We start from the raw sequence: 25,437 nt of genomic DNA, 5'->3' as shown, positions 1-25,437 counted from the left end.
ATAGAAATCCATTCAAAATTAATCCAGCATTACAATTCCTGATGGCCCCCTAGGTTCTTCCCCTCCTACTGTTTTATGTTTTGGAGAACCTCTCGCCTTGTGTTCGTTCATCATCGTCTCTTAAGCAAAGTAGGGTGTTGATCTACGTACATTTGGGAAAGGAACCACTGATACTGGGGAAATAAAGATGATTGTACTATTAAAAAATGCATCAAAATGGTACCTGTTGGCTTCTAGCTCTGGAGGTGCCAATCTCTTCGGGTTTCCTTCCTATGGAAATGGGTTTTACTGGGGGAGCATCTTTAGTTCCTCAGGAGCACACCAGCTCTCCCTGTTCAGCTGGGCAGTGCCAGGGCACCAAGCTGAGGGTTTGGCTCGGTTGAGCCCCCCCTGCTCTAAGGTGAGGCAGAGCCTGGGGTGAGGGGTCTGGCTCCCGGCAGGGGCTTCGCCTAAGCAGGGGGCTCACTTGGAGTGACAGAAACTTCTGTCCAAGTTACTCCCAGGGGAGGAAACCCCTCTCTGCCTCCAGCATCTTGGTCACAGGTGTCTCCTTCGGGGTTTCCAGCCATTGCTAGGTATCGGGGGCTTAGTTATTCCCTCCCATGAGCTGTAGCATGGCATGAGGTCCTCTTCCTCCTCTTCCGTGGGGCGGGGGGGTCTCAGCAGATCCCTCTGCTTGGGGGCAGTGGTGGGGCTGGGTCTCTCCCTGCCGATCCCCACCTGGGAAGGCAGGACGGGTCCTGCCTGCGCAGGCAGAGCGGCTGGCGGGGGCAGGCCGTGAGTGCTCTTCTGACTTCGTACGTCAGGACCGCGGGGAGAAGGGTCTCCTGGAAAAGAGCAGGTTTGTCACGCGGGGGTGTGAATCCCGTTTTTCCCGGTGTTACTGAAGGAGCTGCCTTTTGGAACGCCGCAGCAACCTCGACAAGTTAAAGCGGTGCAGCCAACAGCGCTTCTGCCTCGTCGTAACAGCCAACTGACGGGAGGAATGTCTTGCCAAAGCCACGAAACCGAAGGGCCACATGAGCCCACCGCGTGCCAGTGACGGCCGGGCTCTGTGGGGCCACCCCGACGCTGGCCACCCCAGCGCTGGCCACCCAGCCGGTGCTCGCAGCCCCATGCTCTGTCCCGAGCTTTGCAGGATCGGGCCAGTGAAGACTTTTGTACTAATTGGACCTGAAAGGAGAAGAGCATAAAAGAAACGGAATTAAAGATGAGCCTTTTCTCCCTGGGAAGAGGTGCTAATGGGTTTCTTTGCGTCAGCAGAGGAGATGGTTTCGGCTTTACCCCGTGGGGTGAAACCGTTCGGAAGCGCTTTGCTGGCGGAGTTCGGAGCGGGGCGGCTCGTCTTCGTTTTCCCCGAGGTGTGTCGCGGTGTCGCTCCTCTCTGGCTGCCCCAAGGAGGGGGAGCAAACCAACCCCCTCCTGGTGCAAAGCGCGCTTAGGTGCTGCGGGAGGAGGAGCGGGCAGCCAGCCCCGGTGTTCCGGCGCAGCTTTGGGCTTCCCGAGCGGGCAGCTGGGCGCAGGGAAGGGCTCCTCTGAAAGCCGGGCTTTGGCGTCCACCGCTTCGGCCCGACGTGCCCAGGAGGGGTTTCTGCTGGTCGTGACCCTGCGGAGACCCGCAGCTCCCCCGCTCCTGGCCGCAGCCTCCTGGGGCGCGGGCGATCGGCGGCGGCCGTGCTCTCTGCTCCCGTGCTCTCTGCTCCCGCCTCGGCCGCGCCGCAGTTAATCTGGGACGGCTGTGAAGAAAAGCTGTCACTGGTGACCCTGAGCTTTGAGGCCTCTTGATGGCATTCAGCCCTGTGCCGCTCTGGGTGTGGAATCAGCAGTATTTAATGTGGGGATTTTTTTTTTTTTTTTGCATAAGAGATTTGTTGCATCTCTGTTTATTTTTTTGTGGCGTGTGTGTGTGCACCTTCCGTTGGCAAAACAGCAGCTGCTGGCTGCCTGCTGGCTCCCTCAGCGAGCTTAACTTTGCAGGGGAGCTGGAAAGCTTTGTTCCAGCCACGCCGGGTGTGCGAACGAGCGCTGGCCACGGTCTGGATTGGGCCAGCCTGGCCCTGAGTCTCCACGGGCTCTGCGGAGGGAGGTGTGGGTGCCCTGAGCATCCCCAGCGGGCGCCCGCATCCCTGCCCTTGGGGCGATGCTCCAGGGTGCGGCTGTCGTGGTGCCTCCCTTTGAAGGGCTGGTGCAACTGGGAGCTCTCTGAAAGCCGAGGGCTGGCTTTTATCTCAGCGGTTGGCACGGAGCATTAGCAGGGCTAATTTTGTGATAGATCAATCTGGAAAAAGTGGGAGGGGATCTGCTTAGGCCAGAAGAAAGAAACGGAAATAAATGAATTCCAGCGTGGCTTTCTATACAGAATTAGCCCTGAAGACTCGAGGGAAGGGACTCTGGGCATCGCGCAGGGCGTTCAGCCTCTCCTGTACGCGCGCTTCGCCGTGCAGCGTGGCGGTGTGTGCGGGGTCCGGTGGGGGCTGCAGTTGGGGGGGTTTAGGTTGGTCCCCAGGGCTGTGAGCTGGAGCACCGGAGGGGACAGCCCCAGCTCCGCAGCCCTGCAGGGGAGGTCGCCTTCCCCTGCCAGAGGCCTCGTGCGGCTCCCTGGGTCGCTTGGGCCAAACGCTGCTCCGTGGGGCTGCTGTGGGGGGCGACCGCTCCGGGCCGGGGAAGGAGCGGTGTGCGGGCGCTGGCGTGGCCGGGAGGGCAGGGGGGTGCCGGTGCCCGAGCCTTGGGGATGTGTTTCCAACAGCTCTTTGTCTGAAATCGGCTCGTTCTGCATCTCCGATCGCTGTATGAATTTTAATAGAAGCCAGTCGCTGATTTCATACTTCTGCATTTCTCACTGTGTGGCAAGCTGGGCTCAGTTTGCCCGGAGGAGCTTTCCTGGGACGCTTCCCGCCCCTTCTGCCTGATTTCAGGGGGCAGACGAGATGCCGGCACCGGTGCCGTAAGGACCGGGTGCTGCCCGAACCCGGCAGCAGGTGAGGCAGGTCCCGGCGAGCTCGCGCAGGGAGGGCAGGCGCTCGTTAGCCAGAACATGCCTCGATTTTATCGATTGATGTCGTTTCTGACTCTTACGATGACGGTTGCTCCGCAGCTGCTGCTGGTTCCTGTTCCTCACTCCCTGGACGGGCTCTTAGGGGAGTAAATAACCATTTTTCCTGGGAAACCGAGCCCTGCTTTGCTTTCAGCTGCTGCTCTCCTCCCTTGCAGAGGGACAGAGCTTTGCAGTCGGCGAAGCCTGTCATCTGCATGCAGGGGCTCAGTTGCCAAGAGATGCTGCGAGCAGCACCCGTGGCGGGCTGCACCCGCTTTCTCACATCTGCTAGTGTTTTATTCATGTTTCTTTGGCTCTTGCGTTTGAAAAATAATAAACCTCCTCGGGGTGCTCCAGTTCTGCAGCACACCAGTAAACGGCAAACACCCGTGTGCTGCTGGTAATCCCGGTGGATAACAGACTCGATTCCTGCCTTGGGGAAGGCAAAAAGAAATAAGATGAATGTCTTCAAAGCAGAGAAGTGCTTGAGCTGCTCTTTAAATAAGCAGCTGGAGCGGCATCGAGACCTGGAGCCTGGTTAAGAAAACTCTTAACCGGTTTGCAGGACGGTGCGAAGGTGTCTTCCCCACTCTCGGCACGCCGGGGGCTGTCCCGCCCCCTCGGTGTCTGGGGAATACCGCCCAGAATAGATGGGGTGTTTAGTCCGGGTGTGAAATTTTGCATCTATTTCAGCCGACAGCGAGAGCGCTGGGGCCGTGGGGTTTCATGGGAGATGCTCCTGGAAGGGCACCGGTGTCTCCCAGGCTCCTGCAGTCCCGTCACTGCACGGTGTGTGCCAACAGCCGGCATCCCTGCGGCTCTGTCCTGGTCCGGGATGGCTGGAATAAACGGTGTAATGAGCTCAGGCGGGGGGCAGGAGGTCTGGGCCGCTCGGGAGCGGCAGAGCCAGGGCCCAGGCGCGGCAAAGACGCGCTTGGGAGCCACTGGGGGAAGAAGGGAGGCTGTAAAGGTGTTCGCCGTACCTGCTGCTGCATCCTCCTCGTTCGAGCTGTACCGGAGCTCAAAACCCCCTTGGAGGGTGGGGACCAACGTGGTGGAAACTCAGCTGGAAGATGCAAATCCTGCACGTCTGGTGCGAACCTGCGTGGAAAGCGCGCGCTGGGCCCTGCGCTGTCCCACCAGAACGGCTTCATTTCTTTGCTTTTAATTTCTTGTCCAGGCAAGTTGTGCTGGGGCACAGAGGCGGGTCGGGAGGTGGGTGCGTGGGTTGTCGCTGCAGTGTCCCTTCCCTGAGCCACCGGCCATCAGCAGGCGCCGTCCTGGCTCCACGGGTGCCGGGGTGATGTGCGTGTCCCGTGTCCTCGGCGTGGGGACGGCTGCCTGCACGCCTGGAGCCCTCCTGTGCCTTTATCTTATTTCTGCTTTTCCTGCAGCGGCACGGTAAGGGGCAGCGTGGCTTTGTGCCTCCTAAAATTGTACGAGGCATCAGTGGCAGCTCCGTGGCCGCGCTTCGAAGTGCCCTGCCGGGAGTTGGGTTTCGGTGCGGGGCGATGGACCCGCTCGTACGAGCATCCTCGCTGCAGCACCCGCCTCCTGACGGTGCGGTGGAGCTGCTGCCGGGGACCGCTCTGCCCGTGAGCAGCAGCCGGAGGCATTTCCCCGCGTCTTCGGGGGTGTGGGTCAGCGCCCCGCTCCCCGCTTCGCAGGCTCCCTGCGAGGGAGCGGGGTGAGGAGGAGGTCGGTGCTGGAGGAAGGCTGTGGGCGCACACACGGGGTGTGTCGGTGCCTCTGCGGATGGTGCCAGGTGAGAAATTGGCCCCGGGGAGGGCGATGCGGGTGCTGGAGCATCAGCTGCCCCAGTGCAGAGCCAGGCGTTAACGCTGGGTCCGCTCGCGGTGCCGGGGCCTGCGGGGGAGCGTTTTATAGCCAATAAAACATTTAAATGGGTCTAGAGTAAGCCTAAATGGATTGAATCTTTAATGGAATACATTTGGCTTAATTTCACTTTCATCTTTTATTTGCGATAAAATACTGAACTCAGCTGGGCAGAACTGGGTTTTTCTTTGAAAGCGGAGGGAAGGCGGCCGGGCCCGCGGGGACGGGTGGGCTGTGGGGTGCCTCTGCCCCCCACTGCCGCCCCCGTGATGGGCATTAGGGACATCCCTGCCCCATGGCTCTCGCCTTGCTCAGCCCCCGTGATCCCCCCCCGAGCCCTCGCTGCCTCTCCGCTGAGCCGCCGACTCCTTTTGTGGCCACTAATTAATTATTTGCCCCCAGCAGGCTGCGGTTTGTTTCCCAGTGGGGATACTGGTGGTCTCTGTGTGCCCGCGGGGAAGAGCTGCTTTCCTCCTCGTGTCTGCAAAGGGGGGAGAGACCTGAGCTGTGGAGAAAGAGGTCGGGTTGGTCCCTTCCGTGGGGCTTTTGCTGGGCCCTGTGATGGTAAAGCTGTGCACCAGCGTGGCGAATCGGGAAGGCAGCGATCAGCTGCTCCGAAGGCTGGAACAGCGAGTGCCGGCAGAGGATCATCCCCCTTAGGAAAAGGAAAAAAAAAACAAAACACAAAAATGGGAAAACCAATCCCATCCAAGTGGATGGGAGCCGTTTATATGTTGGAAGGAGCCGCAGCGTGGTGCGTGAGCAGTTGTCCACTCGTCCTTGGCTGCTGGTGTGGGGGGGGGATGCTGGTTCCTATGGCAATGGGGAATTTGGGGATCGAGGGCTTGTTTACCTGCAGAGCCTTTGGAAGGAAAATATTTTGTTTCGGGGGCAGGTGAAGGGATGCAGCGAGCTGGGGGATCCAGGGCGGCCGCAGGTGGGGAGCCCTGAGGAGGAGGAGAGGGGCTGGGAAACGTGGGGAGCTGCGGGATGCCGGCACGGGGCAGCGTTGGTGGCACCGTGGGGACATCCCTACCGCAGAGCACGGGCCTGGCTCGGCGCGGTGCCTTGCCATCTGTGCCAGGGCGATGCTCGCCTTGCTCGGCCGCACCGCGCTGCCTGTGCGGCTGCTGGCCCTGCTCGCAGCCCGGCGGGAAGGGGGGCGAAGCCGTGGTGGTGCTGTGCAAGCTGCTGGCTCCAGCCGAGAGCGGTGGAGCTGCCCTGCTCCCCCGGCGAGGGCTCTCCAGCGGAGCGGTGTAGCGCCGGCAGCTCTGTTTATCTGACAGGGGCACGCGGCATTTTTAATCCCGGCTAAGCACCGACTCGTTGCCTTGAAGGACTGCAGAACTTCTCAAAAGCAACAGCAAATATTTCATCTTTATGGCTGCGTTGGAAAAAATACTCCTCCCTGACCATAACTAATGTGTGTTGGGAGCTCGTGGTCCTGCAGCTTTAAAGGGTGATGCCCGTTGTCCCGGTCTGCCGCTGTCCCAGGGCGAGGAGAAGCCCGGTGGGGGTCTTCTGGGGGCCTCGGGGATGCTTCAGAGCTTCTGCCTGGGGAAGATGGCTGGTGTGACCGACAGAGCGGGTCTGGGGTCGGTGCTGCCGGCAGGCAGGTCAGCGGGCAGGAAGGGTCGTCTTTTAGGGGTCGTAAGCAGCAGCGCGGCTCTGAGGATGCAGCTGCTCCTGCTGTGAACATCTGGACGGGGTTTTTTTTTCATTTTGTGTGGGTGTTTTTTAATATTTCGTTGAAAGGAGGGGAGTGGCGGGGAGCCGTGCCCCGGCTCCATCGATGCCCGGGTCGGATGCCACGAAGCCGCCCACCGCCTGCGGCCAGCCCAGCCCTCGCCAGCCCTCCTTCGGCCAGCCCGTGTCTCGGGAGGTTTTCCTCCTTCCTGCCAAGCCACGATGTCCCTGCGCCCAAGCGACACGCTGGGGAAATGGAGGCTTTGGCTTTTCCAGCTTTGCTTGCGCCGACGTCGTCACGGCAACCGGGCGGCCGCCGCTGGCAAACGCCTCATCCGACGCTCGCCGTCGGATTTATGGCACGGACGCGGTTATCAGCGAAGCGCTGCCAAGCCGCGGTGCGATGTGTGCCGGGCGCGGGGGGTCCTGCCGCGGCGCCGCTGCTGCTGCTCCTCGTTACCGCTAACGAGGCTGGACCGACCTCGGCGCTTGGTACCAGCCCGGCCCGGGCGAGCCGTTGGCGTCGGCACTCCTGTGCCCTTTGCTCTCCACCTTGAACCAACGCCCTCGGAATGGGTTTTTTCCCCACCAAAGTCAAGCGCAGACCCCGCTGGCGAGGCCCTCACCCTCCGTGGGACGGTGATGCTGAGTTTGGGCCGTAATCGCCGGGGTTTGCTCCCCCTCGTGCCGCTCGACGGCCCCGCCAGCGCCTCTGCGCCTCGCTGCGTCCTCGGAGCCGGTGACTAAGAAAACCGCGGCTGCGCGGCGGGGGGAATAATTCAGCCCAGTGTCATTGCTGGGGGGGGGGGGGCATTGCTGGGGGGGGGGGGGGGGTCGCAGTGAAGCCCCTGTCGGGGGTCCTCCTGGTCGGAGGGGGCTGGTCCCTGAGTGAGCGTCCGTCTTGCAGCAGGGGTGCGGGGTCAGTCCAGTCCCTTTCCTGGGTGCGCAGGGAGCCCTTCCCGCTGCTTGCGCAGCCAGACGGCTGGGCTTTAATTTGGCTTTTGGGGTTGTTTTTTGTGGGTTTTTTTGTGTTTTGTTTTTTTCCCCAGAGTTAAGCCCACTTGGCTCTCGGGAGCTGCAGGGAGGGAGCAGTTTCTCCGGGGTCGTGGCTGCGGGAGGCTGGCATCGTTTTCCTTGCCCTCCCGCCCCACCGGCTGCGAAGCCCCCGCGGGCTCGGGGCTCTCGGCGTCGCCCCGTTCGCCGCGCGCCTCGGCGGAAACGCCGGGGGATTGTTGCTACTCTCGGCATCAATTTTTAGAGCGCGGCGTGGGTTTTGGCAGCGACGCCGGCCAGCCCACGCAGCCCTGAGCAGCGCCAGCCTCGGGGAAGGACTGGCAGCTCTGCCAGGGATGCGGCTCGCCGGGGGTGAGCGTGCCACGCCGTGTGCCCGTGCACCTCCCCGTGGCACCAGCACGGCCAGCCTGGGCTGAGACCCCGGCACCGTGGCGGCCGTGCCGCACTGCCCCGGGCAGCCATCACCATTTGCCCTTATTTCTGCTCTAACTGTGCCCTCTCGGGTGTTTCCATCGGGGCTGGGGGGGGCAGAGTGGTCACGGTGTGGGTCGGCATGTGGAGGGAGCGGGGTCGGGGCTGTGAAGCATCCCGAGCCGTCGCATCGCGGGCGTGAGCGTCCTCGGGCTCCCGTGAGTCAGTGCTTTCCGCCAGAAAAGCGTTCCCGGCGGATCACACGTCCCAGGGTTCGGCTGAGTGGGCTTTTCTTTTTTTCCTCTAAGGCTGAGGCGCGCCTGGCCCCAAGCCAACCCCCAGCAGCTCGAGTGGTGCTGGGCCCCGAGCCCCGTGGCCGCGCTCTCCTCCCGTTCAGCGCGCCCGGCCGTGGGCAAGGCCAGCTCCTGCCCGACACCTGCCGCGGTTTGCTGACGTGGCTCAGGGAAACGTGGCTGATGGGATGGGGCTGGAGCAGGGCTGGGAATCCCTTCCCGGTGAATCCTGCTGTTGGGGAGAAGGGCTGGCTGCGGGGCATCCCTGCGGGGCATCCTGCAGCCCATCCCCGGAGCGGATTGCCACGGAGCATCTCCGTGGTGCCATGCTGTGCTGCATCCCTGCAGCGCATCCCTGCGGGGCATCCCTGCGGGGCATCCTGCAGCCCATCCCCGGAGCGGATTGCCACGGAGCATCTCCGTGGTGCCATGCTGTGCTGCGTCCCTGCAGCGCGTCCCTGCAGCGCGTCCCTGCAGCGCGTCCCTGCAGCGCGTCCCTGCAGCGCGTCCCTGCAGCGCATTGCCACGGTGCCCTGCAGCAAAGAGCCGGTAGAACTGGGGGAGCCGGAGCCCTGAGGGGGGTGACCCCTGCCTGAGACCAGCGGTTTGTGCTGTGGGGAGGGGGAATAAAAGAAGGAGACCGCCCTCTGTCCCTGTGCCCGCTGTCGCTGCAGTAGGTCAGTGGCACTCGGCTGTGGCCGCTGCCTCTCCCTGGGGCTTTGCTGACCCAAGAGAGCCGCAGGGATGGAAACACCCGAAATGGGCCACCACGACGGTGCTGGAGCACAACCCGCCGTGGGGGACGAGCGCTCCCAGGGCTGAGCGTTGTCCCTGCCGCTCCACTGCAGTGGCTTTCCCGAGGGCTTTGCCGGGAAGGGACCAGCTCCTGCGGCATCGCCCTGCTCCGGGCTGCGGGACACGCACCAGAGCCGAAGCGCTGTGCCAGCCGCGGTGCTGTGGTGCCGGCAGGCCTCGGCGAGCGGCACCGGGAACGCTTCATTTAGCGAGGAGGAGGAGGAGGAGGAGGAGGAGCTGGACTTGGAGAGCCAGGTCTTGCTGCCGTGAACAAACCTTTGCAGTGGGGCGAACGGCAGCTTGGCGAGGTGGCTCCCTGCAGCGCTGGGGCTCGGCAGGTGGGACCGTAGCTCAGCCCGAACTTTCTTAAATACGTGAACGTGCTGCACTCATAAATGTGCATGAATTAACGTGAGAAGTGCTTGACAGTGCCTAAAATAACTTTGTTCCCGAGCAAGCGTTAGTGCGTGGCAGATGTGGCTTTTTCCCTCCTGAATAATACACACGTGAGGTCAAATTGCTCCCAGAAGCTCGGCGCGCTGGCAGTCCCGCGGGGCCTGGCATCGCCGGGGCATTGCCGATGGAGAGCAGCGGTGAGCCCTGCAGCTCGGTGCAGAGGTGGATATCCTCTGCCCGGCCGCTCCAGCCTGCCTTCTTGGCTGCAGTTGGGCTTTCTGAGGGATCTCCCTGGCCCAACAAGAAAAATCAAGGCAACTGCGTGTGGGGTTTGGTTCGGTTTTATCTGCAAAAAGGTTTGCGAGTGCTTGTGTCTTGCAGAAGCGCCCGGCTGTCCGGCCTGGGGGGTCAGTGGGCACCGAGACCCGGTGTGTGCCGTTCCCAGGGCCTTAATGGACTTGTACAGACTTTGGAAAATCTCGTTATGGTTGTTCAGTCGCTCTCTTTTCCTTGAATCCTTTGAAGGATTCGGCTGGACTCGGGTTTGCTGCGCAGCGAGAACGTGGCTTGCGAGAGCTGTCTGCCTTAGCCGCCGGTGAAGGAGGCGTGTGGTTGTGCGTGGATGGGATAAAAAGCTACAGATTCATTCATCGGGTCTCTGGGGATTATTTTGGGGGGGGGGTGGGGGTGGGGTGTGAGAAGTGCTATTTAATGGTGCTGTTTGCAATATTGTCTGCAGCAGATGCTGCGTTACTGCCAGGTGCTGCCGGGATGTTTGCTGCAGGATATTCAGACCTGATTTTTTTTAAACTGGGTTGCAAAGTTCTCTGAAACTTTGGGCGAGTTTCCATCCCTTTAGGTGCCAGCCCTCGCGGACAAAGAAGCCCGGCTGCGCCTCTGCCTGCAGCTGCGGGTCCAGCTAATTGCACACCCCGTGCTGTGCAGCAGCATCTTGGTGGCCAGAGTCCCAGAGCCTTCCTCAGCAGCGTCTTCCTCCGGGCAAAGTGACCCCGCTGCCTTCAGGAACGCTACGTTTTATAGCCAGGATCACAGCGGGGGCAGGTGAGGCTGCCCAGAAGGCTGGTTTTGTAGCTCCAAATCCCAGTTATAACATTCTTCAGACTGGGACAGGCCAAATGGAAAATGTTTGGCCTGAGCGTAACACCAGGAAAAGTGAATCTTTCCTAATTGCTTGCCGTGACGGGCTTGCAGCCCCCCAGGGCCCAACCTGCCCTCGCTGGGTGTTTCCCGGTGACTTTCTCTTCCCTGAACCCCACCACTGCCTGGCTGCTCGGGGGCCAAACCAGTTAAACTCCTCCTGAGCTGGGGTGGGTTTTGTGTACATGGCAGCGGCGTGGGGCAGGGCGGTGGGGCTGCCCGGCTCGTCCCGCAGCTCCGGCCGCTCCGACACCCCGCTGCGATGGGAGCGCTGGGTACGGCAGCACTTCTGACAGGGGGGCTGGCTGCTTCTGACATAAAACCTGACGCCAGGCGTTATTTCCCCCCGTGGAGCAGCGTAAACAATTCCCTGTATCACAGTAATTGATGACCCATTTTTCATTCTCGCGGCATTGACAGGCGCCGGGTTTGCTGTAGATGGGAGGTGATATCGCAGCAAATGCCCTGTAGAGATTCCTGTTCTGCTTTGCGGCGCGCTGCGTCCTTGATGAAGAAAACGAAGATAAATATGTTGAGCGCCACGTTACTTGTTCTCGGTATTGGCACGGATCTGCGTGAGCCATCTCTGCCCCCTTTGTTTCCAAGGCTGCCTGGTTTAGAAGGAAGCACGGAGGTTTTTAAAAATATCCCTTCTATTAAAAAGTAGGAAAAAAAGAGATGGAAGGGGTGAGTAATGCAGCCCAGGGTGGGGGGGGAGCTGCCGCAGACCATCCCCAGGCAGGGAGGAGGGATGCGGCCGTGGGCTCCATCCTCTCCCGGGACCCAACCGCCTGCTGGGAGCCGCAGCCTTCCAGCTGGCCGCTGCTTTTTGGTGGCTCTGGTCTCCGGGGCGGCTGTAGCAGATCCATCCTGTTGATTTTTTTTTTAAGGGTGGAAACGCCAGTTTCCCTGGCTGCCCGCGGGGCTGGGGCGCAGGCTCGCCCCGACGTGGCGGGGACCTCTGAAAGCCTCGCGCGGCCGCGTCTGCCGCCTGTTGGGATGAGCCTGAGCAGCCCCGTGGGGCTTAAAAGCATCGATGGGCTGAGTCTCGTCTGCCTGCGCCTCCTTCAGGGAACCCTCCCCTTGGTCATCCCGGGATGCTGGTCAGGCTGGGGAGGGAAAGCGTCACCAACTGCTCCACCAGTGCTGGAGACTGGTGGCTGCGGGACATGGCTGCCACGGGCGATGCTGAGAAGCAGAGCATGGCTTTATTTTAAAATCTGTGATCTTAACCAGATCCTCTTACCTCTAATCTGTCCCTAAGACAGGATTCTCTACTTCTTGCCAGGAAAACCTTTTATGTGCAGACTGATGTGAATAGAAGATGATAAGTCACTAATTCTTCGGTGTGTCTGCTCTAACAAGAGCCTTGAGTCTTATCCTCCGCAGGGCTGGCAGCCAGGGAGATGTTAATTGTGCTTTAATGTAGCGTACATGGCTCTTGACAAAGACTAGGGCTGCAGACACCCCTGGGGCGCTCGCTGGGTGCTGCAGGGCGCGGGGAAGGGGCTGCGCTGCCCGCGGAGGCGAGGGGCTCCACAGGGGGTCTGTGCCCACCCAGCGACTGCAGGTCGGGGTGATTTATACAGGACGGGGCTTGTGGCTTCTCCCGTCTCACCTGCAGCGTTCGGGGCAGGTTGTGCCCTGACGAGGGCCCGGCGTGCGGGGGGAGAGGGGACACGGTGGGATGACCCCTCGAAGGCGGCGGGTGGAGGGGACGCAGGGCCAGCTCCAGCAGCAGAGCAGGGTCAGAAGCAGCTTCTGCTGCAAAGTGCCGTGTTAATCCGCTTTTCGCGGGGTCTGCTGTTGAACTGAGCGGCGAGCGCCGGCGCGTTATCGTTCCTGAAAGGATCTTGGCACCGGGGCTCGGCGGCTGGCACTGGAGCATCTCTGCTGCAGGCGGGAGTGTGCAAGTCCTGGGGGGGGGGGGGGGGAGGGGGAAAACCCCACACCACCAAGGCAGAAGTTTCTATTTTTAGTTGCAGAGTGCAAGTGCACAGAGCTGCCGAGGAAATTAATCACCTGCCCTGGAAGAGGAACGGTCGCGTTTTCTCTCTGAGCAGAAGATTTATGGGACGAGGTGGAGGGAACTGCGGGGGATGCGCTGGCTGCCGGGGTCTCCCCGGCTCTCCCCTGGGACGCGTGCCGGGCACATCGCTGGCAGTGGCACAGCTGCTCCACAGCTGAGGAGGAGGAGGAGGAGGACCATTGAAGCTGTTTCCCAGTGCCTGGACCTTCCTCCAGCAGGACTCAGCCTGGCTGGAGCGGGACACCACACACCACGGCACAGCCCTGCGTCCAGCCCGTGCCCCTGCCCCGCTCTCCCCGTCCCCAGCAGTTTGCCGCAGGCTCCGGCGCAGCATCGGGCTGTTCCCTCCGCTCACTTGCAGGGAAAGTGCTTCTGAAATGGTTTTTTCCTGAGCTGGGGGGGTTGGGCTGGCTGGCTGTTCTCCGTCGAGGCTCTGCGTGGCCGGGCTGTGCCGGTGGTGTGGCCGGGAGGAACGTCTGCGCTGCCCCGTGAACCGGTGACGGGCAGAGCAGCCCCGCCGTAACGGGCTGTGAAAGCTTGCGTGAAGCCGAGGTGAGAGCTCAGGGCTGCTCTTGCTGCTGGTGTCCGCTCATGGTTGCTGAAACTTCAGTGTTTATTCCTGGTTACACCATTCTTCTCGCCAAAAGAGATCTTGGTTTCGGAAGTGCAGATCCTTGTACAGTATCAGCCTCTTGCTCTCTTCCCTTTCGTTACCCCCGGCCGAAGATAACGGGATCTTTCAAATCCAGCTTCTGCCAGGGCAGTTCCTGCCACCGGAGCTCTGGGCAGCCTTTTCCTGGGGGTCGGGCCAGCTGCGGTGGCCTCAGGCACGGCCGTGCCTGGGGCTCCCCTGTGGCATCGTGCCGGACTGCGGGGCGCAGCCGCTCTCCCGGCTGCTGAACCCCACGGCGGGGGGACGGCAGAGCCAAAACCTGCCGGGTGTTCGCCCCGGGCTCACACCGAGCTGCTGCCGCGCTGCCTGTGCCGTGCCAGGGCTGTGCCACGGGCTGTACGTAATGCAGAGCTGGAGAGTCGGAAAAGCTCCAGCTTGGACGGTCCGTAGCCCGAGCCAGACCCTGCTGCCATGTCCCAGCCCCCCCAGCACCCCCTCTTTGGGCACCCCGTGTTGGCCAACACATTGGTGCTGATGCAGGGAGCCACTTCGGCCGCCTCCGGCATCTCTGGTGCCACGGCTGTGCCGAGAGCGGGGCTCGCAGCAGCTTGGAGCAAAAGCACCAAAGGCAGGGAGCAGAGGGGACCTTCCTCCTCCTCCTCCTCATCCTCCTCCTCCTGTAGAGCAGCTCAGATTTTCTCATTTATGGCAGCGTTAGGAAAGCGAGTGCTGGATCCCAACAAAATGACTCTTCCAGGCTGCAAGCAAACAGCTATTTGGTTGGTTGGGTTTGTGGGGTTTTTTTTTTAATTTTCTCGCATGAAAATTAATTTTTTCTCGCTTTCAGTCTCAAAAATCACCTGATTTGGCCACTTTGATTTTTGAGGGACCAAGTTTTTAGAGAACCGCTTGTACTGAGGGAGCAAAGGGCGGGGGGCTGACCTTGGCAAAGGGCCGGGCTGTCCCCGGGCCAGGCTGCTGTGGCTGGAGAAGATGCTGAGCCGCCAGGACCCGCTGGCTGGCAGCGGCACGCGCGCGTGTGGGAAAACTTCAGGGTTTTAATGAGCAAATTTAATGCAGTGTCCTGCTGTTTTGGGCAGATTTCCACATCGATCCTTAATCTATTTTTGCAGCCGCTTTTGGAGGTGGTGGTTATTCGTCTGTCTGCTCCATCACGACTGTGTCCCGGCTCCTCCTGGCATGGGGGCGTTTGTGCTGGCGGAGGCAGGGGCTCCCCTGGGCTTTGCCGAGAGGGAATTGGGATCCGAGTCCTGCCCTGGCACGGGGCAGGGACCCCCCCAGCATCCCTCCAGCCAGCTCACCCCTGCTGTGCTGCTGGTTTCCTAAAAAGAAAGGGTGCCCCAATCTATCACCCGCTCCCCGGGTGCTCCCAAGGGGACCCGGCAGCCCACCCGCCGTGTGACGCCGCAGCCCTAACGAGGTTTGCTGGGTGGCCGCACCGTTACCGCCGCTAATTAGCTCAGCCGGCGCCCCGCCGCCTTCGGTCGGGTTTGATGTATATTCGCTGGTGCAATTTTTTTCCCCTTTCTGCAAGAACTCGCCCCCCGTCGGGTGCGGGGGCTCCTCCAAAGCGCACTAATGACGTTTGGGGTTTGTTTTTTTTCTTTTCCATCATAAAAGCAGAGATGAGGAGGGCTGGGGGCCAGACCCCTGCCAGCTCCGGGGACGAGCCCACCGCGGCAGAGGCGCTGGCACAGCTGCAGCCCCTGGCACCAGCGATGGGGTGTCCTCAGTCCCTGCCGGGACCCCGCAGCCCCCGGGGTTTTTCTCTTCTTCCCTTCTCCAGGTGACAACCCCCATGGTTTGGGGAGGAGTGGGGCTGCGGGCCGGGCACACCGGGGTCCCTCAGCCGGTCCCCAAATGCTGCCCATCCCCTTGCCCCGCTTTGGGGCCGTGTGTGCTGGGCTGCAGCCGTGCCCGGCGCACCCCGGGCTGCGCAGTGCCTGCCTGCCCGGGAGGACGCTCTGGGGCGTGGGTGGGTGTTGGTGGGTGCTCCTGGGCAGCACCGCTGGAGCCAGCGCCCGTCAGAAGCACCGGGGAGCCGGGGTGAGGGTTCCCCTGGTTGGAACCCGAATGGTGCCAGCGAGCGGCTTCCCATTTGTCAGGTTAATTGCGGAGTGAGTTACTCCACGTGTCCAATTTAATTTTTAGGGCTTTAATTAAGGAGTTAATGCACGGAAAAGCTGGGGAGAGGCCGGGTTGTCGTGCGGTTGCTGCCCCTGGGTTACGCTGCAGCTCTGCTGGCGTCAGCTCAGGCACCTGCGGGAGGGCCGGGATGTGCCGGTCGCTCCCGGTGTGGTTCACCGGCACCGCGGGGACCCGGCGGCCCGAGGGAGTGGCAATACTCAAACTGCAGCCGCTCCCCAGCTGACCGGCGGCGGGGGCACCTTGATTTGGGTGGGAGCATCGTCCGTCCCAGGGTGCACATTTCGGGGGGCAACGCGGTGTCACCCCGTCACGGGCACCTTCTCCTCCCTCCGAACGCCGCTCTCGGGCAGGCTCGTGCCGGGGCTGCAGCCAGCGGGGCCGTTGGTGTGTTGGTAACGCTGCTCTTAATTGAGGACCATCTGCGCTCGGTAATTTAATTTTTCCTGTGTCTGCAAGGTTCCGACTTCATTTATCTGATGTCCTGAGGATTATTTAGCTTACGAGCATCATGTTCCTCCAACAAAGGCACTCGAGGCATTCCACTGCAGCCCCCACTAGAAGGTATTTTAATAACGTTGCCCGTACCCCAGGAAAAAGGACACATAAAAACTGAAATTGCAAAGGGCGACAACAGAGCTGGGCTGCGGGGATGGCTTCCCTGCCCTTCTGCGTAGCAGGGGGCCTGCTGTGAGTGTTACCTCTGTCGTGTTAAACCGTGTGCCCCCCGAACAGCACAGCCCCTCTCGTTGGGAGCGGGGCTGGCAGCGCATTTCGTGTTTCAGTGCGTTGACACGCGTCGTCTTTTGTCTTTGGGTGCTTATTAGTCGTTAACCCCCCCCCCCCCCAGCTGTGCCTTTGAAGGGCTGCGAGCGTGGATTGAACGGCAGCTCCTTAAAATAATGATCATTGGAAGCTGGAAAGTCTATTAGCTGTGGTGCGGGGGAAGAGTTGGGCGTCTGGTTCACGTGGCACCGACGGGAGCCGTTGTGCGCTGCTGCCTTTTCCCACCCCGCTCCTCCCACCTTCTGCTCGGCTTCTTCACCCGTGTTTTGCAGCCGCCCTGTGCTCGGGGGCAGGCAGGGATGCAGGCAGGAATGCAGGCAGGGATGCAGGCAGGAGCCGCTGCTCTGGATGGTTCCGACTTGCAGGAGCATCTCTGCAAGGGCTCGCCCTGAAACGCCGCTCTGTTCCACACCAAAACCCCGGGGAATCCAGTTTTTTCCCCCAGCCTGGTCCAGCAGCACCTGGGTCCATGTGCAGACTTTAATTAGCTTTAAACATTTCCCCCCCCCTGTGAAATGTAGGTCAGCCGTAATTAGTGTGAATCCTGCTGCTGCCAGCTTTGCTGTTAATTAAGCTCCTGAAGCGGAGGTTGATGCCTGAGGTGCAGCACCAGAGCTTCAGGTTGGTTTGGCCGCTCACCCGGGGCTTTGTGGTCGCTTCAGCTCGGTTGGTCCATGCTCGGGGCCAGGGCCGTGTTCTCCCCCTCTCCCTCCTGCTTGCGGTGGCCGGTCACCCGTGGAGCGCAGCCACACTGGGGACACGACCGCGTCCCTCGGTGCACGCTCTCCTCCGAGCTGGAGGTGCTGGTGCAGCCATGGGGCTGCGTGGGGAAGGGCGATGGTTTGGTGCATATTTTAATGTGAAGCTCCCGGTGTCCTCGTCCCTTGTCATCATCCATCACACCGAGTGTCCTTGTCCCCTCTGAGACCTGCTGGAGCTGGGATCTGGAGCAGCCGGGCGCTCCGGGGCCGACGGGGAAACACAGAGTGTTTTCCCTCCTCCGCAGTCCCTGGCGAGGTGTCCCTGGCGCTGTCCCTGGCTGGTGGCATCGGCAGCTGATTGCCCCCGACTGGGGACGGCGTTTGGACGAGCATCGCACCGCTGCAGAGCCCGGGGCTCCCACCCCCTGCGCCTTGCGGGGTGTGCTGGCACCTCCGGTGCGGCACCGGGACCTGCAGGTGGGACCCGGGGTTTTGGGGGGCAAAGTTGAGCTCGGAAAGTGCCTCTTCCGCAGCGAGTGAAGCTGCCCCGGCTCACCCGGGTGCCTGGCGGGCGGCTCTCCACCCGCTGGGATGGCGGCGAAGGCGCAGCTCCTCCGCTCGGGGTTTCTCAGCGCCCTTCGCTGCGCGTTCCCACCCCGGCGACGGCGTGCGGAGGCGCTGGGGGCCGGGGAGCCCCTCGCAGCAGCGGGGACCCTCGGGTTTAAGCACTTCGAGCCTCCGGCGGCCCCAGCCTCGCGTCCTGGGGAAAGCCTGGGCTCCGCGCCTGGGGCACGGCGAGTCGGTCCCGAGCCCCTGGGTGGCTCCCGGAGCCTTTTTCGGCTCCCCCAGCCCGCAGCCTGGCTGCCTATTTTTACCGCTCCCGGGCTGTGAATCACTTCGCTCCCTCGTCTCCGTCGCTGCCTTTGAAGGTATTTATAAACCGCGATCGTCTCCCCTGTGCCTGCTTTAGCAGACGGTGTAAATTTAGCGCCCGGGCTCGCTCCTGCCCTCTCCTCCTCGCCCGTGCCCTCGCTGTTCGGCGAGTGGAGATGCGCAAGAGCCGAGATGCTCCCTCTGCCCTAATAAAAAGCAGCAAACCAGGGATGAGGAGCCCCACCAGCCTCCCGAGGTGCGTGGTCCTTGGTGCCGAGCGGCGTGGGGTGCACGGGGATGGCTCTTGGCACACGTGTGCCACCGTTTGCCTGGGAGGGCTTTGGTGGCCCCGGAGCTGGTGGCGTGTCCGGCGCTGGATGGGGTGAGCCTGGGCAGTGCCTGTGCTCCTGCCGGTTGCTACTGGGGAAGGTGGAGCGGGGCCGAGCCGGCAGAGCCCAGCCGGTGTCGGGGCAGCCCTGGCTGTGCCATGGCCGTGTGCCTGGGACGGGGAGAGCACCCCACGCCTGCTCCGGAGCAAACGGGATTTAAATGGGTCGCCCAGTGCCCCGTCCCGCCGGTGCACGGTTCCCTGGCGGTGTTTTTGTCGCATCCTCCTGGATACTGTGCTAATTTCTGTGGATCTAGCAGGAAAATTAATCTCTTCTCTGCTCCTTCCTCTGGGACTGCTGGATCTTTAAGATTGTGCTTGATGAACGTTCGGAGAGCCTGGTGCAGCTCGCCAGGCCGGTGGTCACTCTGGGACATGGTCAGGATCCGTCCCCTGCCCTCGCTGGCTGGCACAGCCGCCCAGAGGGGCACCGATGGGCTCCCCTGCCACGGTGTGTGTTTTGGTCACAAAAAGTTTCCTCTTGGCTTTGGGGAAAACCCTGCGGGGCAGCGTGGAAGGGCACTGGCCCCTCTCCTCCTCATTCCCACCTTTCCTGCTAAAACAAAGTGAAAAATAAACCTGAGAGAGAAACCGGTGCTCACTGGGAGGGAAATGGTTGTAAACAGCAGGAAGAGGAGTTATTTTTAAGTTGCTGACTGAATATGGAGATGTCGGCTGTGTCTTTTGAAGGCCATCAGGATGGGCTGCTGCTGCTGCTACTCATTAATTTATTGCCAGAGGTCTTCCAGCCCGAGCCGCCCGCTGCACCCAGCCGGCCTTGCAGACGCGAGGATTTAAGTACCCAAACAACAGATGCAACTTGCAGCGGATGCAGGGAATGATCTTCTGGCCGGGCCACGGTGCAAACGGCTCCGGCAGCCGCTGGGACCAACGTACACAGGTTTAAAAAGCGGGGAGAAGAGATCAGCCCGAGGGCACGGGGGGTAAACACCACTCGGTATGGGGGACCAGGGCGCACGGGGGACCCCCCGCCCTGGAGACCTCGGCATCCCACAGCTGCACTCGCCCCTCACCGCCCTTTCTCTTCTCTTTCAGAATAAGGTGCTGACGGTGGACGGGGTGAAGGTGAAGCTGCAGGTACGTCCCCCACCCCTCCCGGGTGTTTGGGGCTGAGCAAAGCCCCTCGGCAGAGGAGCGCCCCAGAAGCGGGTCCCTCCTTTGGGTCTCCATCCTTTGCCATTGACTCTCCCACTCCGGGGCCGCCTTACGAGCCCTTTTGGCTGCCCTGTCCCCTCAGCAGGGGTCTGCTCGGGACTAGGGGCTGTTCTGGCCACGGGGGCCCCCGTCCCAGCCCGCCTGCCCCCTTGCCGCTCTGTGGCCGGAGCTGGTGAGACTGGAGCAGCACCTGCAGGGTCTGTCCAGTGTTCCCAGGCGGTTCCTGCTTTGGAAGAGCCAGAGGATGGTGAGAGGGACGGAGATCCTCCGAAGGGATCCCCATCCCCTGGCTCAGCCAGCATCCAGCCACGAGATTTCGTGTCCCTCCCGCAGCCAGAGCTGCTCCAGCCCCCCGAGACCCGATGGTTTCTCTGACCCCTTTGTCAGGAGCTCAGTAATGACATTAGTGCCGCTCTTCCCCCAACAGCAGCGTGGCACTCTGCAAACGTATTGCTGCATTAAAAACGGATAAATTCAATCAGCGGGTCCCCACGCATCCATCTGCTGGATGGATTTTCTGATTAAGGGACATGTCGGGAGCCCTTTGCCGTGCCCCGCCGGCTCCACGCGCTGAGGAGCTGCTTCAATATTTACGGCGCTTGTCGTCTTGCCTGTTCCTGTCCCCAGAAGCAAGAGGCTGAAGAAGCTTCCTGGGGTTACCCCGTGCCGTTTGGTCGGGTGTTGGTTTCGGTGCTGGGTGGGTCCCTCAGCCTGCAGGGCGGGAGGTCGTGGCTGACCCCTCTGCTCCCGTCTGCCTTCCAGATCTGGGACACGGCCGGGCAGGAGCGCTTCCGCAGCGTCACCCACGCCTACTACCGGGATGCCCACGGTAAGCACGACCGCCACCTCTGCTTCCCGCTCCCTCCGGCTCTTCAGAGCCCCGAGCCCCGACTCCAGCCCAGGGGAGTTGGGAATCACCGGAGCCGTTTCCCCATAGGAAGCATCCACCGAAGACAGATGAGCCTCTGCGTGTTGAGGGGCAAACACCCCGTGTCTAAGGCGTTGCCTGGGGTGGCTTTGAGCATGTCACTCTGTATTTTACAGCAGGGACCCAAGCGGTGGTTTAACGCTGCGTAACCCACGGCGGGGCACGTGCCGCCTCGGGGAACGGTGCGGAGCAAGCTCTGAGCCGTGGGCTCTGCTCGGCCGTGCTCCTGCCCGGCACCACGGCACCGGCACTAACACACCGTCCCTCTCTCCGCAGCCCTGCTCCTGCTCTACGATGTCACCAACAAAGCGTCGTTCGACAACATCCAGGTACGGCAGCACCCCCGGGCCCCTCCTGCCCGTCCCTCGGGTGCGACGGGCTGGGTCGCGGTTGCGGGTCAGCCCCGGGGGAGCGGGTACGTGCCGCAGGAGATGCGTGTGGGAGGTGCGAGCCGTGATCGCTTCAGGTCTGCCTGCAAGGACACCAGAGGACAGGCAGAGAAGGTTTTCCCTTTCGCAGCAAATAAAAGGGGTGATGGATTCACTTCAGCAGCCAATTAACGCTGTGTGTAATTACAGCACCAGCTGGCGAACCTCGGTAAAGGAGCACGGGCAGCTTGACCGAGCGAGGTGCTCCCTCGTCTTCCTCAGCACCTTCAGGTCCCGACGGGTCAGGCTTGGGCACCACATTTCCCCCACCCACCTTAGTGCCAAACCCAGCGCCCCCCGGCTGACCCTGAGCCCCCGTGTGAGTCCTTCAGGGGCGCTGGGGAGCGCTGCCGGAGCAGGGGGCTCCGATAAATCTGGCAGAGAGGGGGAGAGAGCAAATGCTGCCCGCAGGCACGTCACTGGGGGGTGGGCAGGAGGACCGACCTGGCCTTGGCATCCCCTCCCCTCGCCCCACCGGCCCCGTGTGGCTGCTGGGGGCCACCTACGCCAACGCTTGGCAGAACACGGCCACAGCCCGGGGAGCAATTAGCCCTGGGTGAATAGGAGATAATTGCCCGTGTCCCGGACACGGAGTGCGGCGGGCGCGGCGGCGGCGAGCGGGCTGCGCGCCTGCACAGACACACGCCCCGTTCGGCAGCCCGGGAGGTGCCGTGCGGCACCAACACCCCGGGGTGGGCACGCCAGCTCCCGGGGGGGTCCTGCAGCCCCTGGCCCTGCGTGCCTGGAGTTATCCCTGCTCCAGAGCATCCTTCCATCAGCAGCTCCGCGCCGGCCACCCCCCTGCGCCCGCAGTCCCGTGGCAGGGGACGGGGCACGTCCTGCCACCCTGCTTCCATGTCACCAGCAGCGGGAATGCTTCCCGGCAAGCTGGGACTGGGCAGTGGTGGCGTTTTCCAGCCTGAGGAGCTGGAGGGCTCGAGGAAAGGGTGTAACGGAGAGCGAGTGCTGCTCGTTAGCCAGGCTGCGGGTCTGCACCGAGGCTGTGATCCTGCAGTGAGACAGAAAATCGCTCAGAGGTTTCACACCCAGCGGCGTGATCTGCAGCATCAGCTCTCCCGGCCCCACGGGGACGCGGGAGGGATGGCTGCAGGAGGGACATCCATGGGGCACGTGTGGCCTCGGCAGGGAGATGTGAGCACCCAGGGTGATTGAGAGGTGCTGGAAAGAGGGACAGAGGGGGAACGGCACCAGAAGGGAGCCGAGGGGAGTTACCAGGAGTGACCGAGTGTCCCTTGGACCAACCCATCCATGGGGCTGAGCACCCAGAGCCCAGCCGGGGGGTCCCAGCGCTACGTCCCCACGTGTTGGGCTCCCGCGTATCATCGGGGACAGGCTCTAATCCTGAGCCATCCCTCGCTTCCCCGGCCGGCTGGGTGCTGATGCAGGACGGTGCTGGGTGAGGAGCAGCGGCGCAAGGATCGCCCGGTGTTTGCCGCGAGCCCGGTGCCGGTGCTCGGAGCCGGGACGTGGGCTGGGGCAGCGCTGCCCACCTGGGAGGCAGCAAGCGGCTGCTCGCACCGCAGGGTCGGGGATTACAGGGAATTAGGGCAGGTTTGATTAGATTAGGCTGGATTAGAGGGCAGGGAAGCCACCCCGTGGCTTGGGGAGGCAGGTTCAGCCGCCCGCCAGGATGAGTGTGCTCGGCACAGGGGCAGTGTGTGCGGGACGTGGGCAAACGCTTGGCCTTATCCTCCAAAAGGAGGTTTACTCTTAAAACTAAGGATCAGTTTAAGGTTTAGTCTTAAAACTAAGCCCCTCATCCTTCCTCCTCCTCTTCCTCCCCCCCCAGAGCTGTTGCTAACCCCTCTCTCTGGCTGTCGCCCTCCAGGCTTGGCTGACAGAGATCCATGAATACGCACAGCAAGACGTGGTCCTCATGTTACTGGGAAACAAGGTGAGCCTGGCCCCATGGCTTCACTAGAGCCTCTTCTTCCTGCCCTGATGGTTCCGTGGGGGGGTTGCTACTGGCGACCTTCCAACTCATCCCAAATCGCTCTTTGCGGTTACTGTCGGCAGGTGGATTCAGCCCAGGACAGAGTGGTGAAAAGGGAAGATGGAGAAAAATTAGCCAAGGTACGTGAGGTGTCCGTCTGCAGCCGCGGAGTCGTCGTTACATGCTCTGACCGGGGGTGTGCGAGCGCACCGACGTGTGCTTGATGATGTACTCCAGTGAAATGGTTAACTGGAGACCAGTCTGACCCAAAATACATCTAGGAGCACTTTGCTTTTCTTCCCTCGTCTTCCTCTCCTCTTCCCCCTCATCTGCTCTTCTTCCTCTAAGCTTCCACTAACCATTTTCGCCTCTTTGTCCTCAAAAGTGATTTCCAAAGTTGTGTAAGAAATGCCCGAGCTGTGAGCCCTCGCTCAGCTTTTCCTGCCCGCCGCGGCAGAGCTCCTCTCCCAGGGCAGGGTGTGAGCTCCTGCGGCAGGCGCCGATGGCTGCCGGGGCTCGGCACGAGCCGAGAGCCCCCAGGAACACCCCGGGTGACGTTTCTGACCCCGCTGTGCCTTGTCCCGCAGGAGTACGGAGTGCCCTTCATGGAGACCAGCGCAAAAAGCGGCCTCAATGTGGAACTAGCGTTCACAGCCATTGCAAAGTAAGTGGCTGGTGCGGCGGCCGTGGGGGGCGGGGATGGCAGTCTTTGAGGGAAGGGCTGGCGCCATCACCCCCCTTTTCATTCCCTGGGCTCCCACCTCCAGCTGGCCAGTACTTGCCCTCTCATGTGAGACACGAAACGCCTCGTCAGGGGGAGCTTTAGCAAACCATCCCGAGCAAGGCGAGGTCGAGCTGGGTGAGGCAGCTTAGAAGCAGGCGGCGTAGGCAGAAAAGTAACGCGGGGTTGGGTGTCTTTTTTGTGTCCCCTCCCCGCAGGGAACTGAAGCACAGGTCCATGAAGCTGCCCAACGAGCCCAAATTCAAGCTCCACGACTACGTGAAGAAGGAAGTGAGAGGCTCGGGCTGCTGCCGGTCCTAATGCGCTCGGTGCGTTTGTACAGAGACTCACGCCCCGCGTCCGTGCGCTGCGCTCCTCTCTCCTCGTGGACCACGTGTGCATGTCTGTCTGTCGTGTCTGTACCCGCCTAAAAGGGGAGCTGAGACGCGGGGAAGGGAAGCAGCAGCAGCAAAAGCTTTCTGGGACGGGGCAGTGCCCGGCGCTGCTCCCCGAGCCCCCGTCGCACCCATCGGCATGGCGAGCCCTCCTCCGGCTTCCCTCACCGGTCGCTGCGGCCAGGCTCGCAGCCGCTCGTCCCCGTGCAGGTGGGAGGTGGGTGTTCGGGAAGGGGCTGGGGTCTCGCTGGCGTGCCCTCCAGCGCCGGGGCAGCCGGCAGATCTGGCCATCTCTGCAGCAGCCGGGAGCGTTACGAGGCTCCGTTCACTTGAGTGAGAATCGCGACGTGCCGAAGGGGAGCGAACGCCACCTCCCCACTGAACACCTGGGTAGGAAAATGTCCCGAATTCCCTTTTCTTTTCCCACTTACCTGGAATTGAGCTGTTCAGAGCCCTGGCCTGGGGCACGCAGGAAAGATGCGTTTTCGAGGCAACCATTTCGGTTGTTGCTTACTGGTGTCCGCCCAGCGTCCATGGGGTGGAACACACCTCCTCGCTGAAGGTTTCTCCTCTTCCCCGCAGAAGACAAGAGCTTGGCTGCCTGTTTGAGTGAGCTCCTGCTAGCCTGTCTGTGTACAGAGATTTCCTGAGTGTTTATCTGTTCGGTGAAGGCTTTGGTTCTCTTACTACTGCCGTTTCTAGTACTCCAATTGAGAAGAAATCTCATGTATTGCAGCTTATTCTAAATACCTTCATGTAATGTGATAGCGTTTTTAGATTGCAACAATGCTTTGATCTCTTCAAAGTTTTCTTGGGACAGCTCTTTCTTTTCACTGAGGGAAGCTGCGGGGATGCTGTAGGCACTGATTTTACGGGTTGCAGCCTCTCCTGCCAGCTCGCTTCAATGGACTCCTCACCCCTTTGGTCTGTGTCAAGCATTTAGCTTTTTTTTTCTTTCTTTCTTTCTTTTTTTCAAGCTGCACTTCTAAGCACAAACTTGAATTCAGATCGAGCGTTTGGCCTTTGGCGCTTTTCACTGACAATTCCAGGCTGCCCCGAAGGGCTGCTCCATAACCCGCGCCCCCCCTTCGCGCCCCAGCCGAGCCGCGGCTCTCGGCAGTGGGTTCGGCTGCCCCTCGCGTTGCTGGGGGGGGGGGGCGTCAGCTCCAGCGCTGCCCACCAAGCCCCTCCGCAGCTCCTGCGTGCGGGTCGGGACTCCGCAGAGCTACGGCAAAACGAGCAGCTCCTCAAGCGAGTCCTGCACAGGAACAGGATGAAAAGGGAGCCCGAAATGAACCTGCGAACAGCGGGTTTTTTTCCTGAATTAGGGAGAAACAAATCTTTCAACTGTCTGATTAATTGATTTATTGGAAAAAAAAACCCCAACCCATTCCTGCAGGAGTATTTGCAGCGCAGGGCCTGGAGCAGAGCTCCCAGCGCGGCAGGAGCAGGCAGGTGAGCTGTGCTGGCAGCGCGGTGGCAGTCAGGGCCCCCCCCCACCCCCCGTCCCACTCCGCAGCCATGCCCCCCGCAGCCCCGAGGGGACGGGCAGCACTGGCACAGCCGCTCCCGCCGGAGCAGCAGCCCCCCGTCCCTCCGCCGAGACGTTCTCCGAAATAGCTGGCACAAGTCACAACCCTCCTCGCCTTCACCCGC

The 25,437-nt window shown here is 61.7% G+C and overlaps 1 protein-coding gene across 1 annotated transcript in view; it reads left to right on the top strand.

The window, feature by feature from the left end:
- RAB26 (RAB26, member RAS oncogene family) overlaps window positions 1-23,707 on the top strand; it is a 28,948-nt gene extending 5,241 nt beyond the window's left edge. The window contains exons 3-9 of the mRNA XM_086473040.1: window positions 19,236-19,277; window positions 20,118-20,184; window positions 20,560-20,612; window positions 22,561-22,626; window positions 22,749-22,805; window positions 23,253-23,329; window positions 23,605-23,707. Coding sequence (XP_086329166.1) covers window positions 19,236-19,277; window positions 20,118-20,184; window positions 20,560-20,612; window positions 22,561-22,626; window positions 22,749-22,805; window positions 23,253-23,329; window positions 23,605-23,707 — 465 coding nt within the window. The remainder of the gene's footprint in view (window positions 1-19,235; window positions 19,278-20,117; window positions 20,185-20,559; window positions 20,613-22,560; window positions 22,627-22,748; window positions 22,806-23,252; window positions 23,330-23,604) is intronic.
- Window positions 23,708-25,437: the final 1,730 nt, after the last annotated feature.

The sequence above is a fragment of the Leptosomus discolor genome, chromosome 14 (assembly GCF_034619465.1).
Source record: "Leptosomus discolor isolate bLepDis1 chromosome 14, bLepDis1.hap2, whole genome shotgun sequence".
NCBI lineage: Eukaryota > Metazoa > Chordata > Aves > Leptosomiformes > Leptosomidae > Leptosomus > Leptosomus discolor.
Note: the sequence above shows the minus strand (reverse complement) of the source record. Positions and strands in the feature narration are given on the sequence as shown.